The sequence below is a fragment of the Girardinichthys multiradiatus genome, chromosome 4 (genome assembly GCF_021462225.1).
Source record: "Girardinichthys multiradiatus isolate DD_20200921_A chromosome 4, DD_fGirMul_XY1, whole genome shotgun sequence".
Lineage (NCBI taxonomy): Eukaryota > Metazoa > Chordata > Actinopteri > Cyprinodontiformes > Goodeidae > Girardinichthys > Girardinichthys multiradiatus.
Window position 1 is genome coordinate 30,729,210 of NC_061797.1, and position 27,803 is coordinate 30,757,012.

Genomic DNA, 27,803 nt, shown 5'->3' on the forward strand with positions numbered 1-27,803 from the left:
GCCGTTTAGGATTTTATTTTGCTTGACTTGCACGCTCTCAACGTCTCACCTTCACCGTTACCGTGACGACCTGTGAAGGCATTCAAAACTTCCTCCGCTGCACTTCAGGAGTAAAAACGACTAATAACAGCATGTTATTCTGTCAGGTTAGTGGGACTGACGCTTTCAAAATATGAAAAGGATTCAGTGTGAGTTTTTTCGGTGAATGTGGTTAGCAAGAACTCTTAGTAAGAACTATAGTTTTATGTCGTGTGACCTGACCTGGAGAACTATTTGATTATACATTTTATATCAACTCCTAGGATCCAACTACGAGATGGAGAAGCAACAAGAAGATAACCGGGCAGTGATTAACAAAGAAGACAGGGTGCTAAAGCATCAAGAGACGCCAGAGAGGAAATATATTGATGCCCTCCTAGATATTAGTGAGGAGAGCTTCATGAGAGATCTACAACCATATGAGGATCATTGTTACTCTGGTTGGGAACATGCTGTAAGTGATCTTCACCGCCTTTTTTTCTCTATGCCTTATTGAGTATTAGACTTAAGAATACGTCCCCCTTTCTTGTTTTTGCTTCCTTGTCACAGTGTATAAACAAATTAGAATATATGGAAATGATAATTTAAGTCAAAATAAACCTTCTTTTTCAAATTATGATTTTATTTATTGAGGGAAATGTTATGCAAACCAGCCTGAAAGTCACAGGCATTTATCCATCTGAAAAAAAACCCTCAAAAACAAAAAAATGATCACAACACCGTCTCTATGGCTTTGGGACTCTAGCAAACCACGGTGAGAGTCATTATACACAAATGGACAAAACAGTGGTGAACCTTTCCAGGCTTGCTTACTATCAAAGCCTCATCCACAAGGTCACAGAAGCACTGAAAACCTTACAGTTTGGGTCCCTGTTCATGATTCAAAAATAACGAAGAAACTGAGCAAAAATGGCTTCCATATGGGAGTTTCAAATGTTTGGTACTTCTTTTGAATTATTACCTAATTAAACAAATGCTGAAAAAATCAAGTCCACATAACATACATAGCTATTAATTTGGCCTGTTTGAGAGAACATATAACAATCGGCACAATATTATGACCACCTGCCGAGCAGTGTGTTGGTTTGTTGCATATTTTTTAAGTCCCATAAGTTGTGAGGTGGGTTGGTCCTCCATGGATCAGACTTAGTTTGTCAAACACATCCCACTGACTCTTGGGATCTGGGGAATTTGGAGGCCAAGTCAACACCTCAAACTAATTTTTGTGCTCTTTGAGCGATCCCGGTTCTGTTTTGACTTTATGGCAGCCCCCTTTGTGCTGCTGAAGAAGGCCATAACTTTTCAGGGAATACATGTTATTGGTATTTTTCTTTAACTGGATGGTGTAGTTTTTTGCAAAACATTTGAACACTTTCTCATGACTAATTAAAGCCAGAGGTCCGAAAGGGGGTTTTCTGTCAGCGGTTCTGCCCAAACACATAATTCTGGTTTAATTCAATTTAATTCAATTCAATTCAGTTTTATTTATATAGCGACAATTCGCAACACATGTTGTCTCAAGGCACTTCACAACAGTAAGGTACATACATTCCAATTAATCCTAACAATTGAACAGTGCAGTCAGATTCAGTTATTTATTCAACTTGGATAAAAAATTTTTCTATCTAAGGAAACCCAGCAGATTGCATCCAGTCAGTGACGTGCAGCATTCCCTCCTCCAGGATGAGCATGTACAGACAGTGGACAGTCACTGGCGTTGACTTTGCAGCAATCCCTCATACTGAGCATGCATGTAGTGACAGTGGAGAGGAAAAACTCCCTTTTAACAGGAAGAAACCTCCAGCAGAACCAGAACCAGGCTCAGTGTGAGCGGCCATCTGCCACGACCGACTGAGGGGTTGAGAGAACAGAGCAGAGACACAAAAAGAACAAAGAAGCACTGATCCAGGAGTACTTTCTATGGGAAGGAAAAGTAAATGTTAATGGATGTAGCTCCTTTAGTCATTTCATCTAGAAAGAATGAACAGATAAACTCTGAGCCAGTTTTCAAGGTTAGAGTCTGAAAGAGAGGACATAGAGTTAGTCACAGTAGAAGCTCAGTCAATTGCCATGTCTAGAAGAGAGAAAGGGTTAAACACTGAAAGACAGGGCCATGTGCGTCATCGGTAGAGGGTGATGTTGGGGCTATCCATTTTGATCGCACATTTTGACATGCGAAGCTCAACAGACGTCGCAGCTCTGACGTCACTGGGAGTAAAAACCGGCTGAGATGCAGAGATTCAGGGCCATTTCCCGCCTGTCGCAGGACAGCGCATTTCTGGTGAGACAAGAGCTCGCAGGCGAACTTTTGCTCCACAAGGCCATTCCCGGAAGAGCTTGAAAGCTGGAAATCTGTCTGATATGAAAAGATCAGAGGATTTATTTGCCAATAGAAGACCGCGCCACAACCGGTGCAGGTGAAAACCTACAGAGGTTCTATGTCCAAGGAGAAGAGTTTCCTCCTTGTGTATGCAGTCGACTAAAGGTTCTTCATATTTTCCCCTCGTGGACGGATGAGAAGTTACCGTTTTCTTCAGACCTGATCCATCCTCAACCGGTGGAGAGCAGAAATCAACTTCAAAGAAATTTCGTTCTTTTCATAGTAAACCGGATAGGTGCATTTAGAGGTCTGGGCAGGATGAGGCAGTTAAGGTGATGTAGGATCACCAGTAGTTAATCTAAGGTATTAACTTGTTGCATGCAGTACTGATTGAATTATGTTATGCTGAGCGGTATTTTTATTTGCTGCACAAGGCTGCTGAATCGTGCGTGGTTAATGTTTTGTCCGGCTGATCCCAAATCAGCCAGGAGTTAGAAGTTGGACTTTTAAAAGTTTTTCATTCAAGGCAGCTGCGGTCTGGGCCTCGCACGACCACTCTTTGTTCCAGTTTTATTGCTGGAGATTTTCCACTGGGTTCCCGCCTCAAGAGTTTTATGACCCTTTGTCAAGATTTGGAGCGATCAGCTGGTTGTGGCTAAAGGGGCGTGGCCCCACCGTTTCATCAGCTGATCTCTGCAATCGAGACATCAACACAACAGGAGAATTTCTTTCCATTTAACCCAAATTACACATTTTGTCCATAAACTGCTGGTTTGATCTTCATAGACACTAAATGCATATATATATTTTTCTTTTATTATTATAATTAGGTAGTCATTGTTATTCCCTTTGCATAGAACGGTGCTTGTTTGTTAGGTGAAGGTTTTTGGACCAGAATATAGGTATATCAGGATTATTTGGCTTCAATAATTCTTCATATATATAATTAAGAGAAGCGTTTGTGTTTATTTCGTGCAAGAGTGATTTATCTGTCAAAAGTTCCCCCACCTTCGGTGAAGCGGTTGAATAAACTGTGACAGTTTGTAGTTTTGGTTAATAATTTGTAATTATTAAAGAGCTTTGAGCCCATAATCACAACACCAGAGGACATCTCTGATTTCTATTCGTAAGTGATGATTTTTGGTTAAGAAATTAATATTTTTCAAATTATTATTTTAAATTATGATTCTTGATGAATATTAATTATACCTTTATACAACTCAGACTACACATCTTGCTTTTTTGATCAATCACTTCTAGGTGGAGTAACAGTGCTCTGTAATTTCTCTGCTTTTAAAATTCTTTCCAGACTGCTAAGCGCTGGTTCTATTTCAGAGCCTCTCAGACATGGTTTTGATTTGAAATAAACATGTTATAATTCAGACTTTAAATGAGTTCTTTCCAAAATTCATTAATGAGAATAAGGGGAGAAAAAAATAGAAGTGTACCAGTCAATCTGCCAGAGAACTGAATCTAGCAGTTTATTCTGAATTGGCTCTGATCGGTGAAAAGGTGGTCAAATACTGAAAAATCTGAAATGTCTTTTTTTATTCATTAAATGCAACAAAAATTAATTTGTTTTTAGTCAGGAACACATCAACTAACTCTAAAACACCTTTTGAAAAATTTAAATTAGATAAAGATTTCAGACTCCTCCTTTGATGTATATAAAGGCTGAAATAAGTAATAACAGATAAAATATAAATTTAAAACTACACATTTGTGATAATAATACAAGCTAACAAACTGTACAATAAATAGCAGATGTAGGCATAATTTTGTAATTCATTCATTTTGTGTCAGATTCAATACAGCAGGACATATTCTTTTCACCTTTACCTGCTTTAGCCCTAAAAAATGAATTTCTCAATCTGCCAAAATTTTAATTGGCAGATCATATCTAAAAGAAAACTGGAAATCAGTATTGGCCAATAAAAGCCTGATCAGTGCACCTTTAAAATAAATAAATGAAAGAAACAATTCAGTTATTGGCAATACCTGATCAATATTTCCACTTCAAGTTACCCAACCTAATTGTTCACCTACTATAATTAGGCTTACATCTTTTAGGCACACATACATATGCATAAATATTTCTGTAAAAATGTATTTAATTCATTGCACAAATTGGAAAGAAGATAATTATCACACATATTTAAATCCAATCTTTTTATCAATCATTGTTTTAGGTAAACTTACCAAAAAAAGTAAATGACCATGGCTTGCTTTGTTAGAAAAACAGATATGATACATATTTATAACTATAGATCAGACAAGTGTTTATTGTTACATTTGAATTAAATAGGGGGAAAATTACAGGAAAATATTAACTTTAAATCTGGTTTAACAACAGGTTCGGGGTTGGGCCAGAGTCTCTCCTATGAGCTGCATATTGATGAATGAGAAGAACCAGGACAAAGCAAAGCATGAGGAGGCTGACAATCCGGCCACTTTGGTGCTCAACCGAACACTCTCTAAAGCAGGCAGCAAAGCCAGCCTGGTGGAGCAGTACTGTAAGTCCCACGCAGGCCTGCCTAACATTAAGGAAGCTGGATCAATGGACCACCATGCAGGACCTTGGGGTCCAACCGAATGGCCTGTCCACAATACCACTCAGAAATACTTGCTAGGTTCCTTCTTTGAGGGGAAGATGGAGAAGAAAGGAATGCTACAAGAGACGACTTCATCGCCTTGCCATCTGTCCTCACAGTCGTCCCTGTCAGGAAGTAGGGCCTTGAAAGCTCAGAAGCACACAATTAGGGATGTCACAGTGGTTCCAATCAAGAATTTGACATTTTTACCTCCTATCATTTCACCACAGACAAAGCCTAAGGTCAACACCCATGTCTGCAGGGGCAAGAAGACCCCAGATGCAAAAATCTTTCACAAGCCTGAGAAGAGGATCGGAGTAAGTCGGACACAACTGGACATTGTAGCTTACTCCAACCTTCCTGTTGTCTCCACAGCCCCGATTTTGAGCCACCAGGCATGCCAGCAAAACCCCCATTTGTTCCCTGCTGTTGGTGTTTCTGTTTCTAGGAGGCAACCATCCATATCTCTCAAACCTGACACATTGGATCCCACAAGGTACTCACTGGACAAGAACATGTCACAAGCTATGATGCAACCTCTGGTGCCTGCCAGGTGCCTGTTCACCTAAGCATCAGGACTGTGTACTATTCAGCTTTATGAGGCTTATGAGATAAATGTGTGTCATCACTAAAAACATTCAGTCAAATAAAGTCCCTTGGTTATACAGCTAAAGATATGCAAAGGTTAAGTGTTTTGTTATACCTTGACAGTCCTTGTTTCATTACTTCTGATGGCTCCACACCACACTGTTTCTGTTGGTTATTATGGATTTTGTGTGTACTACAATTAAATTTTGTACCCATTAAGGCATTATATGCAATAGGATATCACCAATGTGTCTGTAGAGTAGCTTTCCCAATTAGGTTATCTGCTATTCCTGACTGTCGCAATGCAGAGGGGTAAAATGCTACTTTAAATTGTGTTGGGAGCTGAAGATGAGCTGATCTGCAGAAGTTATTAAGGTTAATGATACCACTTATTTTTAAGCCCTTTGAGGAAATATTCAGCACTATATTTATTGTTTACAAATTTAAAGGCATAAAAAAGTTATCTGCGATACACTTTGAGCATCCAAAAACAATTAAATTCACAAATACAGCAGCAGATTAAGTCAGTATCCATAAAAAACATTTTAGGATCGAATAGGTCATACTTATTAAGGTTTCGTGGACTTTTGCCGCAACTGCAAGGTGCCCCCAATCGCTGTCTAATGCCATTAACATTTAAACAGCTGATGATAGAGCTGTAGAAAGATGTATGAAGAAAGCAACACATTTGCTACAGGCCACATCTCTAGTTTCTACTGTAAGCAATAATTTGGAGCGCTCAGGAGGAAATTATCTAAATTATTAGCTGAAGCCGTCAATGAAAAGTGTTAAACTGTGAAAGAGTTCAAAACGATTTTTCAGATTCTGAAACAATGCTGTCAATGGCACAGTTATGATCCACATAGGTTTCATCAAAATACCAACATATCTTAGAAACAAAAGTTTGCAAACTTTATACCAAACTAAACAAATTGCTTCCTTCTAATCAGCATTTCTGTGTGGAAAGAAAAATCATTTAAAGAACACCCTATCAGCTGAATTGCTTAGGTGTGGATGGTTTTACATGCGTTTTCCTTTGTGAGAATATCACAAACATTTGAAATTACCATTAAAACACACTTCTTTCGCAAAAAAATAAAAAAACAAGATCTTCATTAATGAAAAAAGGAAAATATACTTAAAATGTAAATGTCCACAGCACATCCCTTGGTCGGAGCTTTATTTTTCCCTGACCTCTTCCCATAAGTGCTTAAACAGCTCTTCTTGTAACCTAGCAACAATTCACAGAGACTCAATGAAAAGTGTGGCTGAGTTGCTGATTCAGAGTCTGTGCTAAATCTCTGTCAGTGTATCAGTACTGAAATGTTTCATTGTACATCTTTAACTAGTGAGTGGAGCCTAGGTCATACAGGACTTCATATTATTACAGCATTATGCTAAGATCGACACCTTAAAGCCATCTTGGTCCACAAACGCCAGCCAGATAGTACAGTGTAACATTGTATATTTGGTCAAATTCTATTGAAAATATTTTATTATAATGGCATCCATATTAGTATAGTACTATAGTTTTCAATTTCGTTATTTTAATCCGACTGGCCTAAGGTTCACTTCAATAAATCTGAATATTATCATACATTGAATATTAATTTATTTTATTTCAGTCTGTATATATACATACACACGTCTGTATATAGACATACAAGTATGTCTATATACTGACGTGTATGTAGATAGACATACACGTCTGTATATATACATACACACGTCTGTATATAGACATACAAGTATGTCTATATACAGACGTGTATGTAGATAGACATACACGTCTGTATATATACATACACACGTCAGTATATAGACATACAAGTATGTCTATATACTGACGTGTATGTAGATAGACATACACGTCTGTATATATACATACACACGTCAGTATATAGACATACAAGTATGTCTATATACAGACGTGTATGTAGATAGACATACACGTCTGTATATATACATACACACGTCAGTATATAGACATACAAGTATGTCTATATACAGACGTGTATGTAGATAGACATACACGTCTGTATATATACATACACACGTCAGTATATAGACATACAAGTATGTCTATATACTGACGTGTATGTAGATAGACATACACGTCTGTATATATACATACACACGTCTGTATATAGACATACAAGTATGTCTATATACAGACGTGTATGTAGATAGACATACACGTCTGTATATATACATACACACGTCTGTATATAGACATACAAGTATGTCTATATACTGTACAGTATATGCAGTGAGTACTTAGTCAAACCTCCTTTTGCATTATTTTCTTGGATCAATGCAACTTGGAAGTGTTAAGGAAGCCCAGGTTGTTTTATTAACATTGTCTGCATTGATGTTGTCCTCTTAACAATACTTAGGAGTTTGCTGGCCAACCAAGCACAGTGATGCCATGGTCATCAAACCAGGTACTGGTACTTTTAGTAGTGTGAGCACGTGCCACGTCCTGCTGGAAAATTAAATCAGCGTCACCTTAAAGCTTGTCAGCAGTGGGAAGCATGAAGTGCTTGAAAATGTCATGGTAGATGGCGGTGCTGACTACTGGCCTGATAAAACACAGTGGACCAACACCAGAAGGTAACATGGCTCCAAAATGATAAAGGACTGGAAAAACCTCCCACTGGACCTGAACTACTTGGATAACCTTCCTCCAGACTCTGGTGCCTTGATTTTCAAATAAAGCGTAGAATTAACTTTCATCTCAAGAGAGGACTTTATATTGAGCACCAGTCCGGCGTTTTTTCCAATTAGCCCATTTGATGTCTCTAGTTAAACAGTGGCTAACTTGAGAAATGCAACAGCTGTACAGAATGTCCTAGATAAGTCTGTACAAGGTGTCATCTGAAGCGGACTTCAGTCCATGCTTTCTGTATCTCCCCCTAACTCCTTAACGGCCTTGATTCAGTCCTTTCAAGGCTACCACATTCTTTCTTTCCACTCAACATTCCATTTATATGCTTGCACTATGAACAACCAGCCTGTTCAGGAATGATATTTTGTGGTTTACCTTCCCTATGGCTACTGGACAACTGTCTCGTCAGCAGTCTTCCCTCATTAATGTGTGCAAAGCACTTCTGTATTAAAATCTTTTTTGGCCTTGCATAATATTCTAATTTTCTGAGAAACAGATCTTTGGTCTTTCATTAGATGTAAGCCGGTATCATAAAGAATAACCTAAAAATAATCTGGAAATACATCAGTTTTAAATTTACAAGTTTGACTTTCTGAGTTGAGTTACTGACATTAACTGTTGAATATCTGATTTAATGAGATTCACCTGGAGCTGCTGTACCTGACAGTCTAGAATTTAGTATGCACAATATCTACATAACATTTTAATTTTGGTAATATTTTCCAATATCTGCACAAAACAAGCCCGTTGCTTAAAACTTAGCCATCGTGTTTGTGTTTGCTCATTGTGCATCAGCCAAACTCTTAACATGCAGATCCCATACAAACTTTTTATTTTATAATGCACAGCTTTTTGATGACTTTCTTTTTAACCCATGAAAAAAAAAAGACAATATGTCTCCAATATTTATTGACAACTGAAGTGTAGCTTTAACAAATAATCAAGGCAACTGATAACTACACATTTAGGCAACTGAAACATAAATTGTGCATGCACTCCTTCACAGGAAGAAAATACTGTTGTTGACAATTAAGACCAACAAAGCCTAAATATAGTTCCTTTTAAAGCAAGGCAGATTCCTGTTCCATTTAACAAGCTGGAAGCAAGGCTGTTTTTTTTCTGAATTTAAGAACCACAAACTAGAAGACAACAAACAATAAATAGTCAAATTTACAAGGTGCCCAAAAACCTTAAGATGGGCCAATATCCATCAAAAATTGTGCAAAAAAAAAAGAAGAAAAAAAGAAACAATTATGGTACACTTAGACACTGTGCTTTTTTCTATACTTTCTTCAATTTGCTAATATTTTTAAATTGTAAGAACAAAACCACTTACCCATGAAATGATGAGATTGAAACAAATGAACAGGTTTCATTGATGATGTGCTCAACAGCAATCATTTCATATGACAAAATGATCAAAACCAACCAGAAATATTTTGGTACATCATGCGACCATGTGGATAACATTTCTACTAAATGCATTAAACATGCAACGTAAGGACCAAATGGATGCTGTTAAATAGATTCTATTTTATTCAGCAAATTATATGGAACCAAACAAAAGTTAATACCAGAATTAAGGCACAGACAACACAAACAAGGCCTAGAACGTTCTCTTTTAGAACATAAACTATTCTGCCATGAGGTAATTAAAACAAAAGTTAGATTGAGCCACTTTTGGAGAAGACACTGAAATTAAAAGGTTATGTCAGTCACTATCGGGTGGTAAACACACAGTAACAGTGCTAATCCTTGCCCTAACTCACTGTGTACTGCACACTAACAATACAGGGTTACTTCAGCACACAGCTCTGCTACTGTATAAACTTACATCCAGCTAATGAATAAATCAGACGATGACAGCCAAGCCCACTAAGTAACTTGGAGAACTTCCCTACTAGTTTTTGTTTTCCCACATTAGACATCACAATCACATTTCAATAAAAAAAAAAGTGTGCAAAAACTAGTAAGACTTCAGTAAGTACATTTTTACCCTTGTGGCAAAGTTAAATGCATACTTGTACATTTCAGATAATTCAGTATTTGAGCTGTTTAGAGCAATGGCCTGGTGTGCAAAGGTGTTGAAAAGGAAAACTGACTCATTGGTCAAGTCTTTCATAAACGTCATGTTATATAGCATGTAAAGCAGAGTTTACAGTGTCCCTTGTGGCCGACAGGTCAGCCATCTGATGCAGACAGTAGCCACTTTGTGCGGCCAGCCTTGTAAAGGTTTCATGCGCCTTTTACATGTAAACACAATGTATGTTATTGCATCCTGTGCTGCTGAGATGCAGGTAGTTCAAGAAGCTTTAACCTGGCAGTTTTACAACTGCCAATGACCAATTGTTACAAACCACTCAAATGCCAAGTTAAGTGGCATTTCAGACAAAACACATACAATATTTACTGCGTGCAAATAAATATGTAAACTGTTACAGGAGCTAATAAATTATGCCCACTGAGCTAATAAAGTGCACCAAAGCTGTCTGCAGGGTTCCTACATATTTTTATTCCCCATTTCAAAATTCCATACTTTTCTAGACTAAAATGTCCCTACTTTTTAAGCATTTGAGTACAGAAACATGCAGCTTTAACTGCCTAAATATAAATCTGATTTGTAGGTTCCACAAATCCTGAAAAGTGTTGAAACAGGCTTCTTATTTTGAAGTGTAGCATTCCTGTTTGTTGTGTTAAACATTAATTGGAAGTGGTCTTAAATCCAAAGAGTAGTAAACTGGCTCCATTTATGCTTTTTGAATGAGTGTGGCTTTAGTCAGGATACCAAAAATCAACTTGCTGATGGCTAGAATATTAAATCAAGGTCTGATGTGGCAAATCAAAATAAAGAAAGCAATTTAAAAATAAATATATGTAAAAACCACTGCATCTATTAAGAATTATTAGATTATTGTCCTTTAAAAAATTGAAGATTGAAAATAAAACATTTTCAATACTTGTAGAACAGTTAAATAAAATCCTATACTTTTCCAGACTTTTCTGGCTTTGTAAGAACCCTGCCTCAGTGCAAACACCTGCAAATGCTGTGGATGTGACTGCCCCTCTGGAATGGTCAAATGGCTACTAGAACAACACGAACTCATTCCTCTTGAAGAAAGTGGAATATATCAGAACGCTGTTCTGCAAAAGGCTTGGAGAAAACTTCATTATGTGACTTTTCAGCTTTTTGGTTTGTCAGAGTGCTGAAAGAGGGCACAAAGCTCCTCGCATGTTTGGGTTTCCACGGAGCTCAAATGTGACTCCATGTTCCATGCCAGATCTGCTGACAGGAAGTCATCCATTACAGTCTGTGTTTCATTGCTGGTCAGGAAAAGGTGTCCCAGGCTCTCTGCCTGACTGGTCACGGTCTGAGTTTCTGTGCTGTTCAGCATCCTTCCATGCTCACCCTGACCTGTGTGGGTCTGCGAGGAAGGACCTGCGGCAAATGAGGGGAGGTCGGTCTGTGTTTCAGTATCTGAAGACTCTGTGCTTATAGAAAAGCTTGAATGTCGCAAAATATTGCTCAGGGGCATGCTGCTTCCAGCATTTAGTAGGAAATTGAGGTCAGTCTGAGTTTGAGTGTCAAATAGCTCAAGGTCGCTGGCTTGGGATCGGTTCTGACCCTCGCTTTGGTCCAGTTCATCCATGAGGAGGAAATCTGTCTGAGTCTGAATGTCCAAAGATTCCAGTGGCGCGTCACCACCCAGAACACCCAGTTCACTCTCCTCCGTCTGTGTCTGAATGTGCACAGCATTAAGAAACTCCTCAAAGTCAAAGTCTATGCCATTGTGCTGCTCCTGAACAGAGCCTGGGCCTGACCCACAGCCAGAGGAGGCCTCTGTGAGGACCTGGTGACCAGACAGAATGTTCTCCAGGTCATTTAAAAGAGTTATTGTTTGGGTCTGATTGTCTGCCATGTTGCTTGGACTAGGCTCATGTGTCTGCACTCCAAAACACATACCACCCATTGACTTTGAGTCCTCATATAGATTGTTTCCTGCGGCATTAAGGGTCTCATTTATGTCTGTGCATGTTTGGGTAGAAACACTAAGAGATTCATTCTCAAAAAGATCAGAGCACATAACAGCCTGGTCCTGAGCCTTCTCCTCCAGTTGCGGCATTGCAAAATATGTCTGTGTCTGCTTAGTTTTGTAAGGCAGCACAGATGAGCAGGGGGAAATTTGGCTCAGGCACTGACTGTCTGTCTGAGCTCCAACAGATGATGTGGATTTGGCTCTGGAAACGAATGTTTGAGTTTCAACACTAACTGGAAGGAGGACTTGTGCGCTCACACTGATGTCTGTTTGGGAGCAGGATGACACCGAGGACTCACTCACAGAACACAGCCCAATTCCTTCTCCAACTCCCCCCACCGCCGGCGTTTTTGACAAGTAGGACCTGTCCGTCTGGATGTTGGTTGAGGTGCTTCTTCCGCGCTGTCCTGCCACGCTGCCGGCTGAGTCGTCTGTACTCACAGGATCCAGATTGACCTGAACCCCCGTGCTGATAGGACCCTGGCTAGAATGTGAAGAGGGCATGTAATCCTTGAAAGCAAAACTTTTTACATCGAGTTGGGGTAGGACTGCTCCTGGGGTTTGTGGCAGGAGCTGAAGGGTGCTTACAGAGCCTTGGTTATCGATCGCAAGCACTACAGACCTCAGAGTGCCACTTTCTGTTGAAGGAAGGAGGACAGGCAGATGGGCCAGTTGCATAACTGGAACGCTGACTAAAGCCATGTTGGGTTTTGGGAGGAGCAACTTCTGAAGGCCCTTATGGGGGTTAGAGTTCTGTTTCAATGGATCTAGGATGTACACAGCTGAATCAGAGGGGACGGGCATCTCCGCCACCTCTTTAGTAACAGGCATCATTTGAACAGCCAAATATTGAACCTTAACTTTTTCAGAAACACTCAAAAGTTTCTCCATTTTTCGCTTTTTTACCGGAGGGACTCTGTAAACAAAGAAAAACAAGTCAAATAAAAGTCAACAAATACATTAAACTCATTGATTTTATGGTCCACTTGTTTACATGCCTGTGTTCTGTAGGAATTTCATGACCAGTCCTGTAGATATGAGACAACAAAGCAGCCCTGCTAGCATAGGGACAGCCACATGTACACTGGTAGGTCTTCCCACAGTCTTCAGTGTGCCTCTTCAGGTCCCATTCTGTGCTGTAGCAATTGTCGCATTTGGTGCACTTGTGTTTTTTCTCCGCATGCATCTTCATATAGTGCTAAAATGACAAGTTAGGAAAAAAAAAAAAAAAGTTTATTAAACTAAAGCCAACAGAAGATCAATGACTATTACATGACTAAACAATGTTCTGTTGGGGATTCGTTGGTTCTGGCAATCATGAAGTTACCACCCACTTACATGCTGTTGAAGGCAATGCACGGCCTGTTACTAACAGCTTCCTCTAACAAGGCAACGTGCTGTACCAGGCCGGTACAGCTCAACCCAAATGCAGGAGTCCAAGCAGTTAGCCTGGCCTCCTAACGACCTGTTGGGTGCAACTCCACACGCCTGATCCATGGAGACCCCACCCTGTGACCCACAGAACCTGCTGCAAACGCGCATAACATGCGGGCAGACTGACAAAGACCTATTAAATATTAGACAAGTTGCTAAATGGTATGGTGATCAGCAAGTGTATCATACATCAATGGGAAATCACAACGTAACCACATAGATTATTAATCACTGAAGTAAATATAGAGCTTTAAAATTACAAAATAAATATGCACATGTGATTTTATGATGCTAAAAGAAGACTTTTATTTTGACTTAATCAAATCTAACTTTAGATCTTCCCAGACACCCAAAGATGCAGAGACACACCCTAAATATATATATTTTTTGAAAATGAATCAACTCAAACCTATTATTGTGATTCTCATTTTTTGACACTTAATTGCTTTGAACAATCCAGCCATCTGAAGGAACTCTACTGTTTCAAAAACAACATGGCATTTTGTTTTGTCATAGGGTTTAGTGTAAAGTGGAGGAAGTCTCAGCCTTGCACAACGGTTTTATAAAAAGGTACAAACAAACTAATAATTTACTGTATTTTATGGGTGAGAGTGCTTACTTGCTTCACCAGGGAGAACTGGGAGAAAGGTCTGTTGGGGCCCCTGGGACAGCCCTCGATGGGACAGCAGTAAAGTTTTTGAGAGCCCTTCATCTCCTTTCTGACGGTGGGGTTGACAATTCCATCCTGAAGAGGTCCGTGACAACGAAAGGTCAACAAAAAGAAAGTTGTTACATTTAAAATGTTTGCAACATTTTTACTCTTTAAGCTGTGCAAAAGTCTTCAAGAGAGACATTTGATACTGATACTACAAATATGGTAGTGCTTTAAGGCATTTCACACCTAAAGTTGAGAAAAAGTTCAAGTTAAAACAAATGTTTTTGGTTCATAATTTCTCTGTTGTAACGACACTCTTTGGTAATAAATGATACTGTTGGAAAACCTGTTTTACTTCCTCTTAAATGCATTTGCAGATGGAGCAGCAGAGTGAAATACGTGGGTTGTGCCCATGAAAAACTTACCAAGTAGATGCCACCCCACAGCATGACACTGCCTCCCAGTGTCATGCTGTGGGGTGGCATCTCCCTCACGAGACAGACGTTTGTCATCCAAGATGTAAACATCCTCCTCAAAGAATCTGGGTTTATTAGAAGCTAGCTCTAAAATCTGTATGCAGTCCTGACCTCAACCCCACTGAACAAGCATGCTGTTCATGCCAGAGTGATCAACCCAACTACACTGACTGACTTGTTGAGGAACAGGATGGCATCCCTAAGCAAAGTGTAATGGTGCGTTCACACCGAACGCGGATTCTGCGATAGGAGCGGCCGATTTACATGTTATCCCAATGAAGAGGCACGTTCAGGAGCGGAACGGCGCGAGGTGGTGCGAAGGAGACAAAGGACGTGGTGCAGAAGGCGCGTCGAGCGAAGCGGGAGCGGAGCGATGGACGAGTTGAAAAATCTGAACTTTTTTCTAAATTTGCGTCAACCAATCAGGGACTGGATGTGGCTGTGACGTAGGGTGAAGGACCGCAGCGGAGAAGAAGCGGTTGTCAGTGAAGATGGAGGACCATATCATAGTGGCGGTGTGAGGCAAGCCAGAGTTGTATGACTCAACTAATTACTTTTACTAAGACAAGAACAGAAAGGACCTGGCCTGGTTATGTTTAGGCACAAATATCTTATATTTAGGAGATGTGGACATTAAAAATCGGCTGTTTTTTTATTGAGCTGAGATTTATTTACTCACCGAAGACAGATGGACAGGCGTTCAGCAGCGGGGATATAGTGCCGGTAGTTGGTGTCCCGGAGGCCGATTCGTCTCCCAACACGGGACAGCAGATCTTCGAACTGGGTCCTGGATAGACGGACGTACCGCTGAAATCGGCAGTCATCCAGATGCAGCTCCTGGAGTAGGTGGTGGTACTCTCCGAACTGTTCCCGTCCCTGAAGAATCTGGTGAACCCAGGGACGTTGACGTCGGCGGCGTTTTTCGGCACTCCACAGGTAAAACATCGTGATTATCCGTGAAATCCATGTTCGCCATGTTCAGTTGAAACCAGCAAGCAGCAGATAGAAGCTCCTCCTATTTGATGACGCAGTGAAGCGTTGCCGCTTGTTTCCAACATGGTAACGTGGAGTTCACGCGGAATGTCAAGCGAGCAACAGCACACAAATGACGTGAAATATTCGCAGAATCTGCGTTCAGTGTGAACGCACCATAAGCAAGCTTGTGACCAGTGTGAGAAGGAGGAGGCGCCAGGTTGTTTTGACAAGGTTTGGTCCTCCTACAGTCAGAGGCCACTGTTTGTTACAGTTGTAAATTATTAAACTGAGGACATGTCTTCTCTAAAATAAGCTGTTTGACATTCGCAGAGGATTTGGCAAGTTTTTCTAAGGTGCAGCCAACATACCTGATTCTGCTACTCAATCCACATATGCCTTTTCCTTAAAAATGAGGCACCACTTGAGAAAGAATAAACAGACATTCCAACAACGAGATTATTTTGCCTAGAAGTATTGTTACGAGGAAATAATCGACCAAGCACGAATTTCATTACTTTCTGTGCCAAGTACATTTACTTTGGCTAAAACCTACATTCCTTCACTGAAAACTAATAGCTTGACTTGACAATATAATAAACACATATAAAAGCTAGTGCCACCATAACTTTTTTATATAATGTATTTTAAGAACCTCAATTGCTCTCGAGTAATGAACCGGTACATCATCACCAGGAAACTGCTGCTCACCTACATGCATTGACCGCATTAACAGGCAACACAGCTGCCACAATAAATACCATCATCTTTCAGCAGTCAAAGTCGTCTCCATTTGGTCAAACGCTAGAAGGAGAAGACCTGCTAAGGATGATTATTAAAGGGCCCTTTGCTTCATCAGAGAGAAGTCAGGGAGCAAAATACCCATATTAAAAACAATTGCTCTTATGGTAGATTGCCTCCCCTCCATTATCATATGGTTAAGGGCTGAAACCTACATAATTCTCCGCATGTAGCTGAATACGTAGGCCTAGATTTATAGTCCGGGCTACAGAAGAGCTCATCGACTGAGCTACAGCTTTGCAATAATGCATAAAGCTCCAGGGGGTGTTAAGCATTCATAATATAAACCAATGTCCAACACCGTGCCTCAGTCTTGTAGCCTTAAGTCATGAATAATTCAGAAGAAGTGCAGAGTGAGTAGCTGCAGGATCTAAGAATTTTATCAGCACTTGACTAACATTATCACTGCTAACAGCAGCTTCACAAAGGAGCGGATTGATTGGTCTGTGAGTTTTTCCTCAAATCAAATGTCCCAGTTTGCTCCTTTCTTTGTCACTGTTAAGTCCCGATCTGCAAAGGCAGAGCAGATACGTTGACAATAATAAAACAAAGATTGTAATAAACGGGAACAAAACAGTGGGTCAATAAAGTTGGTCTGATGTTTTTACCAAAGCTGCTCAGACCCGTGATGTTCAGTCACATTTAAATATATGATTAAAACCACTCTTTCATGGTAAATCCAGTGGGTTTGCTGGTTCTCTACAAACTTCTCCAGCCTGTATACATTAACTTCTAAGAGCTAATTCAAATTCTCACATTCACCTATTTTAAACAAAGAGCTTAGTCTGTTGTGGGACAAAGGGCAGCCTTTGCCAGAAAACAACTTCATTCATGGAGGAGAGACAGTGAATTACAGCCTCCTACAGAAAGGTCCAATCCACCGAGGACAGAGGAACCAGTCCGACTTTAGGCCAGGAACTTAAACTGTCACTGCTTAAATCTAATAATTTATCAAACCAGCATAAACCTTAAAAATCCCTCAAAAAGGGTGTCTAAGAACTCCATGATTTTAATGTAATAGGCTAATTATGCACCTTTTCTAATCTGTTGTTTAACTTGGATCATTGTGCTGCCTGCCGAAATAGTTAAACCACAAAACAAGAATTCATACCTCCGGCAGATTTGATTTTTTAAAACATTCTTTCAGTTTTATTGATATTTGTTCAGAGTGGCGGTAACATCTACACTTAAAGAGTCTTGGCCTGAATCCTATAGAGAATCAATAGAGGGAGCTAAATATTAGGGTGGAGGCAAAAAGCTCCTCCAACCTAAAAACCTGGAGCTCATAACATAAGATGAATGGTTGAAAATACCAGTGGAGGCATGTAATAGCTTCTCGGTGAGACGTTTTTGAATGCCACTGCCAATAAAGGCTTTGTCTGTTGATACCTGAAAAGGGTGTAAGTAATTTTGAACATGCCATATTTGTTAAAATGATTATTTTATTTTTCTCAAAATCTATACCCTTTGTCCTTTTGAAATTTTGGGAGATCCCTGAGTCATTTCCAGGCAGACACAAACTTCCCGGTTGAAAGAAAACTATTTTACACCTATACTGTATTAGTGAGAAATCACTTTACTGATGAGGTGACTGATCACAGTTGTTACATTATGTACTATTTTATCATAATCAAACATACTGGAATAGCCAGTTATCTCATGACTGATAATGATCGGTAATTGATAGGTCAATTCTGAGAAAATTTTATTCCCCCACCCCTAGCAATTTGAACGCATCAAACTTGAGTACACTTCAATATAGATGATCTACTCAAAAGTAAAAAAGGCAGAATTGTAAAAAATAAATAAATAAAAAATAGGTTTGGTACTGCTTGATTCTCTCTATTCTAGTATTAAAAGCAAACAGATGACAACAACGGAAATAATGATATCAGGCTGGCCTTGTTGTCGTTTAAACCAGCAACCTAAAGCCTGTACAATCAATGCAAGAGTATTTAATTGGGCGAAGACAAGATGCCAAATGTTTGAAACATGTTATAAGTAGTAATAGATTATGCAAGGTAGATCTGCACTTTAAACAAAGTTTTTTCAGTGCACTTGATTTATTTTTAAACAAAATGTCTGCATTGATAAAAAACAAACAAAACAACAACAAAAAAACTACAACACATGATAGCACATGCAGCTAGTTTAAATGTAGCCAGGTTTCCTGTGGTTTAGCAGTCACTAAATAAACATTACGCATACAGAAGCGACTAAATCTTGAATCCAGTGGTTTTCTCATCACTACTCATCTCTACATTCGCTAATGCTAAGTTGGATGACTTGCGTTTTTCAGTGTCAGGGCGTTCTCCATCACGAGTTAGCCAACCTAGCATTGCAGTTATATTCCCATTTAAAAAGTAGCTTTACCCGTACTACTTTACTCACTTTTATTCGGTGCGACTTTACCAGATGCATGTTCAACGCAGGTGAGTTGGGGAGAATTTTGCCACATCCTTCCACGGTGCAGAGGATGTTCGTCCGAACTTCTTTAGTCAGCTCGATGATGGTGGGTTTGATTATTTCCCGACACTGCGGCATAGACTCCTCGCAGCATTTCACACCGCCTGCCGTCGAGTTCTGCCCGATATTTGCCTTGGCCGTCGCAGAGGCGGCCATGTTTCTGTGTTGACAGTCCATTCTGTTTCGCAGAGTCCTCCTCCCTTCTCTCTCTCTCTCTCTCTCCAGCAGGAGCGTTGAATGAACACGGGGCATGGTGGCCCTCAGCTTTGACTGAAAGGCGTCTTGGCCAATCATCACTTACTACGCTAGTGACGTCACGTCCAATACAACTTCTAAACTTCCGTTTTGTAAGGCAGGACTATCGTTTATCTCTAAAAACATTTTCTAAACACAAAAATTATGTTAAAGCTTAAAGTCTAAATTAATACGTATTAAGGGGTAAAACAGTACTCAGTTCAATGTATTCTTACAAATTCTGATCATTTTTAATAATCTCTTTTGAAGAATTATATCAGTACATTGACCTGGGTAGTTAATTAGCCATTTTTTCCGTAATATTGTAACACTTTATCAATAAAGCAGGTGCTTTAAAAATTTTTTTTTGTGCTAATTTTACCTCAATTTATATGAGCAACGTATAGCTTTCTAATGTGCAGCTGCTGCTACTGTTGGTTTTATCCAACACCTTTCACCTAATCTGAGGAAGTGACTAAAACAACAATACATGCTTTTTTCTGCGTTGTGTAATATTATGAAAAAGGTCAATATACAATTTGTTACTGGTACCAAATCTGCTGTTAAGGTTTGTAGATTTTGTTGTAGGATAATATTGTAGTAATACTGGACAGGGAGGGAAAAAAAGTTTTGTTCTAAAGCTATGCCGTTTTATTAGATTTGAACAAACAATGTGCAAAACAGAAATCACATGTAAAATGTTCATTATATAAAAAGAAAAAAAAAAAAAAACAACTACAGTGTTAACTTCATTTTGTGGCATATAAGAATATGTACATAAAATAAAAATGTGACTTCATTCTAACATTTTTATGGGTATAAGGTTAGAAAGGGCTTGCTTCATTTCAAGTTGACAATTTCAAAACAGCTACAAAATAAAGTGGATGTAAGTACTTAAATGTATTTGGGAGGGTTTTATCTCCAAAATTGTGTCTGACGAAGACCACTACAGCCTAACCAAAATTAGAATGCATGTCAATGGAATAATAACTAATGTTAAGGTTAAAAAGAATGACATAAAATGTTTGACAATGCATCATGAATTTAGTATGCAGAATATATTAAAGCCTGTTTTTATATAATGTTTAAGAACTGAACAAACAGTAATACAACAAATACCAATTGTCCATTACTTACCATTTGAGGCATAGAGTAAAAACAAAAGCCACTAGCTTTAAAAATCCAGATTCCCATGACATAAGACAACACAAAAAAATAAAATAAGTCTTGAAGAAGAGAGATATATTAAATGACTAGGGTTCCCTTAAACTTTCTCTATGGGTACAAAGTTAACTGCAAATGGCTGTTGGACTAAATATAATAACACCAAGAGTAGGGAAGAAATTTTGAGTCATTCAAGACATGGCCAAGTTATACATCAGTCCTGCGTTTGGCACATTTGGGAGCTGGCACTAGGAGCATTGTCTGTGATGACAAAATAGTTCCGTCCTTTCAGGGGAATAGATGACAGCAAGGGTGTGACAGGAGTTGAAGCAATTCCTGCAACGTGGAAGAAACCAAATGGGACAAATAAGCAGATACCAGAAAATTACAAAATTAAATCTCCTTTCTTTTAATATATAAATAAAGTTACTCTGTTTCTAAAAATAATTTAACTATGCAGTCCATCAGGAGAGGCAAGAAGTGGCTCATTTACTTGAAGCAATATAAGGCCGGTGGTTCCTACAGTGAGTGTGTGACCTCTTGTGGACATTTAAAGAGTTGCACATGTTGAGAAACATTCTGTTTACATAAAAAATATTTTGAAACAAAATCATGTCCTTTCAATTGCATCAGTTGCTTTATGGCTGTGGCTAATATGTTCTTGGTACCTGTGGATGCACAGTGTCTAAGTGACTCCAGGATGTTAGGGCTTGAAAACTTCACAACACATCTCAATGGCTTATCCCGTTCTGTCATGGTTTCATTAGTGAGGTCTCTAAATTTTGTTTCCAGCTTAAAAAAAACAAAAAAAAACAAACAAACATGAAGCATAATTTAGTTTAAAAAAACATGGCTCTGTGTAAAACCATAGCTTACATAACTTATATTCAATTACTGAGAAGTTTACCTTGTAGACTGCAGACTGTAAAGCAGGTAACATCCCATTGCCGAAAGCTTCTCCTGCCATTCGATGTCTGTTAGCTGATGCCTCAGCTTGCTCATTTTCAATGTGCGGATCTAAGTGCACAAAGCCAGCACACAAAAGCAAAATACAATGCTAAAGCAAACAGATATAAAACAAAAATAGACTTGGAGACGTTTAGAAAATTTTACTGATCATACTTGAGACGCTTCGATTCCTCTCTGCAAGGGGGCTGGGATACTTTGTTGGAAACACCTAAGGAAAGAGAAAAAGTTCAGTCAGTTACATCTCTGACACAACTGTCAATTTGTAAGACAAAAATGACTCTTTTTACCCCCAAAATGTAAAAAAAAAACAAACAAAAAAAAAACTGGGAGACAATAACATGTAACTTTAACAAGTGGACTGTTTTGCAACGTCACTGACTGTGAGTCACTGGAGGCTGACTTACATGTTGATATTGTCTCATCAGCAGGTCCCTGATGGCAGTCAGCTTCTGTCCACTCAGGTTAGCATCCTTAATTCCTTGATGTCTGGTGGACAAAGTCAACGCCTGCAGCAAAAGCCAATCTCTTAGAAGATAGAAACATTCATATACACACAAAAAGCCTATAACAAACAACAGAACGTTTTTCCCCTCACCTGCAAGAGCAGGGGCTTATGCTTTGAAAGGAGGCCGCTCACAAAAACAAAAGGGGTCTGAAGATAATGAACAACATATGTTGCTTTCAGGTGGTTAGGCCGAGAAAATGTGTCTCCCCAGGCGATACGGATCCAAACAGCTTCGTCTGTGTGCTTCTTAATTTTGACCGCCACCTTTGATCAAATTCAAAAGGTATCGTTAATATTTCAAATAGTATGTCAGAGACAAATGGACCTGTAAAAGGATCATTTGGCTTACGTTTCTTTTGAGCTCACTGAGATGGGATTTGAATTGCTCCTTGAATTGCACTAGCTCCAGAGAATGAGCATCGTCTTTGAACAGAAGATAGCAGAGATAGAAAACGGTTGAATCTCACTTAAAAGATGCAAAAGTGACACACTTGTACAATTATGTGAACGACCAATTATTATTTTAACTGTAAAACTGCAAATAATTGGCAACCCTATAATTTCTGCATTAAAGGGCCTTGTGAAGTAGAATAAGCTATATACAAGATGCCCAAATGTAGTTGATTTATTATTAACAATAAACAGGACTTCTTGTTATAAATGCAAAAAATATGTGATATTGAAGTTATCATCTTTATTCATTCTAATTATACACATTATGAACGAGATTTTAGCAGATTCATAATTAAAATGTCAGTTTTACTTCTTTTTTTAATAAAACAAAACTATATTGAGATTTAATATATTAAAGTTACAGGAAAGATATTCTTGCGCTGACCTACCCTCAGCATCCACAAGCTGGAAGGTGTGCCACATTCCCTGGTTAGGATTCCCTATGACATCTGAGACAATGAAACCAAAGTTACATATAAGGTTTTATTGTAGTCCATTAATTAAAGGCATTGAGTGCAGTTGCGAGATTTTGTTCAGACTGCTTGAGGTTCTGCTCCTACGACTTTAGGTAAATGCTGTTGTTGCACAATTGTTATCCTTCTTTCTAATTTTGGAAAGCTTCCTTGTCTCTGAAGAAAAAAAAGCAACGCCGCAGCATGACCATGCCAACACAATGTGTTACTAAGGAGATTATCTGCGGTGGTAGTTTTCCTTAAAACACAACGTTTTTCATGTAGGCCAAACAGTTCAAATTTGGTCTCATTTTACCAGAGCACCTCCTTCCACGTTTGGTATTTCCTCTACATGGCTTTTGGCAAACTTTAAATCGGACCTCCTACAGTTGGTGTTAGTCTATTAAATAAAATACCAAGAAAAGTCACTGAACTTTAACAGTGCAAAATGGACAAACTTCAAGGTTTTTGAATACTTGTGCAAGTCACTGTATCGAAGAATAACTTTTTCTCCATTCGGATTTAGCAAATATTTGTTATTAATTAAAGTGATATCTAACAGAACACATAACCAGATGAAGTGGGGTAAACCTGCAATGTTTAAGCCACAGTTCAAGAATTGTACTTACATATCATCTCAAGTTCTGCGATGTGTTTCACACTCAGTTCCCTTTCCTGTAAAGAAAATTTCACATTTAAAAAGGAAAACATCAACTTAAATGGCTAATATGAACTAAGATCACATTTACATGCAATGCGTGCTGTTACTAAATCGCACCACAATGTGTTTAACACATAAACGACCATACATCTTATTTAAGTTCCAATTTACCTCACAAACGGCGAGTAGCTCTTGTGTTATAGTCCATTTTGACTGAGTAAAATCTACAAATTCTCGCTGCTTAGCGGTCAGACGCTCCCACTTGTCCAGCGTGTCTCTCAGCATCTGAGTCGGGATCCGTCGCACCAGTCGTTGCAGTAAGCGTTTCGCAGAATCATCCATATTTCTTGAGGTAGCCACCTAACCCACGAAGTATACAACGATACTTATTAGGTTCAACAGGTGCGTTAGCAACTGAGAGCTACCGAGAGATTCTAAACAAACCGCTTCTGCGACGAAGAGGATGAATCAACCAATCAGATACTACCATCACCCTCTCCATGTGTACATTAGCGCCCTCTGCTGTGTTGGAGTACTATTGCTTTTTTTAAAACTTTTTTTTTTACATAACTTTATTGATATAACAACGTATTTACAACAACATCTTGCAACAGCAAGTTAAGGTCGAGGCTTAAGGCAGGCATGAGAATACAAATATACAAATAACTATCAAAAGTAAGGATATAACTTAGGCCCCTTACAATTGAAATTTATTACAAAGTATATGAAATTTGACTACTATTAAGATTAGATTTACAACAGAAGCTTTCTTGCTTGGAATACTCATACAAAAAACCCAAACAGTATAGTATTAGAATTAAGTGGTAGGTCCGTATCAAGCTTTCTATTCACAAACAGGAGAATGTCGTTCCAAATTAACTGAGTATAAGGACAATCCCAGAAAAGATGGCTGAAGGTTTCCTCAGAGTTGTGGCAGAATGAGCACATTGGGTCAAACGACATCTGGAAATTACACTATTGACAGGATAGCATCTATGCACAATCTTTAGGCACACTGAAGAATTTTGCTTTTAACAGACCAGCTTCCGGTGTCACTGACGTCAGGCCTAATGATTACCTCTAAAAAAAACAAACCTATGTCCCAAAAGAAAAATAGCCTTAAAAAGTGCCAACATCTTAATATTCCTATTTAAATTTGTGTCTTAGGGCGATTTAAATTCCCCTGCATTTGTATCTTTTTCGTTCATTTTCCTTCGTACTCCTTTCGGTATTCTGTTTAACTTGGTGTGTGCCACTTTCCGTTTTGTTGTTCTAATTGAAGTGTGGAAAAACTGCTTAATACACAGAAAATTAAAGTACTTCTAAGTGATAAAGATAATCTGAAATATGAACACTTTAATATACGAGTAGTAATATCCAATATATTCTTAGCTATGTACTCTTTGTTAATGACAAAATTTAAAGCAACTTTTTTCATGTTCTGTAATTACAGTAAAAAAAAACAACAGAGAATTACAAACATTATTTGTACTTAGAAACAATATAAAAAACAATCTCTTCCATTTTGTCACCATTTTCTCTCAGTATGAACAAGTTAAACTGTTCATACTGTTTCACTGTCATGGTAGTGAAACAAATATTTAAATATAAAACCAAAACATGCAGATTATTACAAATGCAGTAATTGTATTTAGAATATTTATTTATTTATTTAGCTTAACAGATCAGTAAACCAAAATAATCATCTGTTGATTAACAGACATGCTGCTTGTAGCTTGCCAAATATAATTCTGAAATAACTTCGTCCTAAAACAATACTGATGGTGGCGATCCTTTAGTTCCCATTCAATAACTGTCCATGTCTTTGGAAATGTTTCCAAACAACTAGATTCAAGTTTTCCTATAAATAAGGTAGGTTTAGTAACCTTGTTTCTGACCGGCAACAAAAGCAACAAGTGGTGGATCAGAAAGCCAGAAAAAACAGAAAAAAAACACTTCGCTCCAGCACTGGTGTCTCATTAAAACACTTTAAACCGTAGGAATGGTTTGATGGGAAATGATAATGTTTAGAAACCATAACCTTTTTGAAATATACCTAAATATTGGATAATAAGCATGTCTTGTCACCATTCATGCAGCCAATTTGACCTCTAAAATTACTTAAATGAAAGTATGAATTGTAAACAACATTTATACGTAAAGTTTTTAAAAGTTAGACACAAATAATGGCTTAATATAAAATATAAACTAATACTCACTGAAATATTAACATTATCACGGTATGAATGGAATTATGCGCCATACTAGGCTCAAGTATGTATCACAGATGCAGTTCAGTCACGTTTTAACAAGATGAACAGTGTCACTTTAGTTAGTCTTTATAGTGTTCTGATTGATTAGTGTAGATTACCCTCTACTGCATGAACAGATAAAGTATAACTACAGAGGCAAAAATGTGAAACAAAGCCGGAAAAAAATACATTTATCTAAGGGATACGCCAAATCAAACTTAGCTGACACCTACATGTCGCAAACCACTGTCTGAAAAACAAAACAAAAGATAGTCTATTCTTTTTGACACGAACATAAAATGAATACAAAATACAAACTCGGATACAAATAGTGGATCACCATCTTGCATTTCCTTTGAACCGTCGAAACAACAAGTCCCGCCTTTTCTTGATAAAACGCACACGATTGGTCAAAATTAAATAAACTGTGACGGTGATTGGTTACTTGCTCTGCGACATAGAGACTGTCGCAAAAGTTATGACGAGCTGCAGCGTCCTACAGGTTCTCGTCTTTCAAGGAGATTGAATATGTTTCTGTATTAACGTGGAATAGGTAATTTAACTTTACCAGTGATTGCGTTGAGATAGAGATTTACTGTTTTTTGGGTTTTTTTGGGGGGGGAGTTAATCTGCAGTTTCGTGAATGTAAATATTTGAGTTGCCTTAACCAAGGCCTAGCACTTAGCTAACGTGACATAACGAAGTGCGCTGGAAAAGTTCTCAGATGACAGAGCTTTATATCTGGTAGGTTTTATTCCATCGACAGTGATGATTGTCCTCAAATAATTTATGAGATTAACAGCGTGAAAAATTATAATTTTCTGGAGATCGTTGTCTTTTTTCTCGTTCCTGAATGTAAATGGGCTACAATGTCACAGCAATATGTTATAGGATATAACATTTTATCAAGTCTCTTACCTCTATTGACATAATAACTGCGTTGCCAGTAATAAAATAAATAAAAAGGTCAAAACTAACGTTTCATATATATATACATATATACAATATACACATATTGTATATATGTATTGAATTGCGACTTCTGTATGCTGTTGTTTTGTACTCTATTAAATGTTAATCAGAGAAACAGCCTGAGGGAAGAAACTGTCTCTGTGGCGGCTGGTTTTAGTGAACAGTGCTCTACTCTACTCTAAACAGTTTATGTGCAGGGTGTGTGGGGTCTGCAGATATTTTTGCAGCTCTTTTTCTGACCCTAGACCTGTATAAGTCCTGGATGGAGGGAAGGTCAGCTCTGATGATTCTGTCTGCAGTCCTGATTATTTGTTGCAGTCTGGACCTGTCCTGTTTTGTGGATGATCCAAACCACACTGAGATGGATGAAGACAGGACAGACTGAATGATGGCAGTGTAGAAGATGACCAGCAGCTCCTGTGGAAGGTTGAACTTCTTGAGTTGCCTCAGGAAGTACAGTCTCTGCTGGGCCTTCTTTTGAACAGTGTCTATGTGTGAGGACCATCTCAGGTCCTCAGAGATGGTGGTTCCTAAGAACCTGAAGTGGTCCACAGCTGACACAGTGTTGTTCAGGATGGTGAGGGGGGTGTATGGGGGTGGTGTTTTCCAAAAGTCCACCACCATTTCCACAGTCTTGAGTGGGTTCAGTTCAAGGTAGTTCTGACCGCACCAGTGTACCAGCCGATCCACCTGCTGTCTGTATGCAGACTCAACACCGTCCTGAATCAGACCGATAACAGTGGTGTCGTCTGCAAACGTCAGGAGTTTCATGGACGAGTCCGATGAGGTGCAGTCATTTGTGTACAGAGAGAAGAGGAGTGGGGATAGAACACACCCCTGGGGGGCACCAGTGCTTATTGATCTGCTGCGGGAGAAGATGCTCCCCAGTCTCACCTGCTGCTGTCGGTCTGTCAGGAAGCTGTTGATCCACTGACAGGTGGAAGCTGGGACGTTGAGCTGGGTGAGCTTCTGGTGGAGGATGTCTGGTGTGATGATGTTGGAGGCTGAGCTGAAGTTTACAAACAGGATCCTGGCGTACGTCCCTGGACGGTCGAGGTGTTGCAGGATGAAGTGTACACCTAAGTTAACAGCATCAT

At 38.9% G+C, this 27,803-nt stretch overlaps 3 protein-coding genes across 12 annotated transcripts in view; 1 reads left to right on the plus strand and 2 right to left on the minus strand.

Annotated features, from left to right (window-relative positions):
• Nucleotides 1-4: 4 nt before the first annotated feature.
• Nucleotides 5-27,803, plus strand: part of cmc2 (C-x(9)-C motif containing 2) — a 29,729-nt gene continuing 1,930 nt past the window's right edge. Inside the window, exons 1-5 of one of the 9 annotated variants that reach the window (XR_007037957.1) lie at nucleotides 5-146; nucleotides 303-493; nucleotides 4,713-5,085; nucleotides 5,181-5,267; nucleotides 5,399-5,623. Coding sequence is in view for 3 of the 9 variants with exons in the window: in XM_047363103.1 (XP_047219059.1) it covers nucleotides 317-493; nucleotides 4,713-5,519 (984 nt within the window). In the remaining 6 variants the exon portion in view is untranslated. Of the gene's footprint in view, nucleotides 189-302; nucleotides 494-4,712; nucleotides 5,624-26,165; nucleotides 26,479-27,803 lie in introns of those variants that run through there. The other 8 variants (XM_047363105.1, XM_047363103.1, XM_047363104.1 and 5 more) reach the window with 8 other exon arrangements.
• atmin (ATM interactor) lies at nucleotides 9,099-19,327 on the minus strand. Its single transcript, XM_047363098.1, has 4 exons — nucleotides 18,970-19,327; nucleotides 14,294-14,419; nucleotides 13,239-13,438; nucleotides 9,099-13,156 (listed from the first exon to the last, which is right to left on the minus strand). Exons 1-4 carry the CDS (start codon nucleotides 19,294-19,296, stop codon nucleotides 11,386-11,388), a joined length of 2,424 nt encoding a protein of 807 aa, XP_047219054.1. The 5' UTR covers nucleotides 19,297-19,327; the 3' UTR covers nucleotides 9,099-11,385.
• On the minus strand, nucleotides 19,907-23,957 carry cenpn (centromere protein N). Of its 2 annotated transcripts, none has more exons than XM_047363100.1 (10): nucleotides 23,654-23,957; nucleotides 23,451-23,496; nucleotides 22,759-22,818; nucleotides 22,266-22,339; nucleotides 22,007-22,180; nucleotides 21,816-21,917; nucleotides 21,565-21,619; nucleotides 21,350-21,474; nucleotides 21,111-21,234; nucleotides 19,907-20,778 (listed from the first exon to the last, which is right to left on the minus strand). In XM_047363100.1, exons 1-10 carry the CDS (start codon nucleotides 23,822-23,824, stop codon nucleotides 20,657-20,659), a joined length of 1,053 nt encoding a protein of 350 aa, XP_047219056.1. In that variant the 5' UTR covers nucleotides 23,825-23,957; the 3' UTR covers nucleotides 19,907-20,656. The 2 variants fall into 2 exon arrangements, with proteins under 2 accessions (XP_047219056.1, XP_047219058.1); XM_047363102.1 differs by having other exon boundaries at nucleotides 21,350-21,459; nucleotides 23,654-23,954.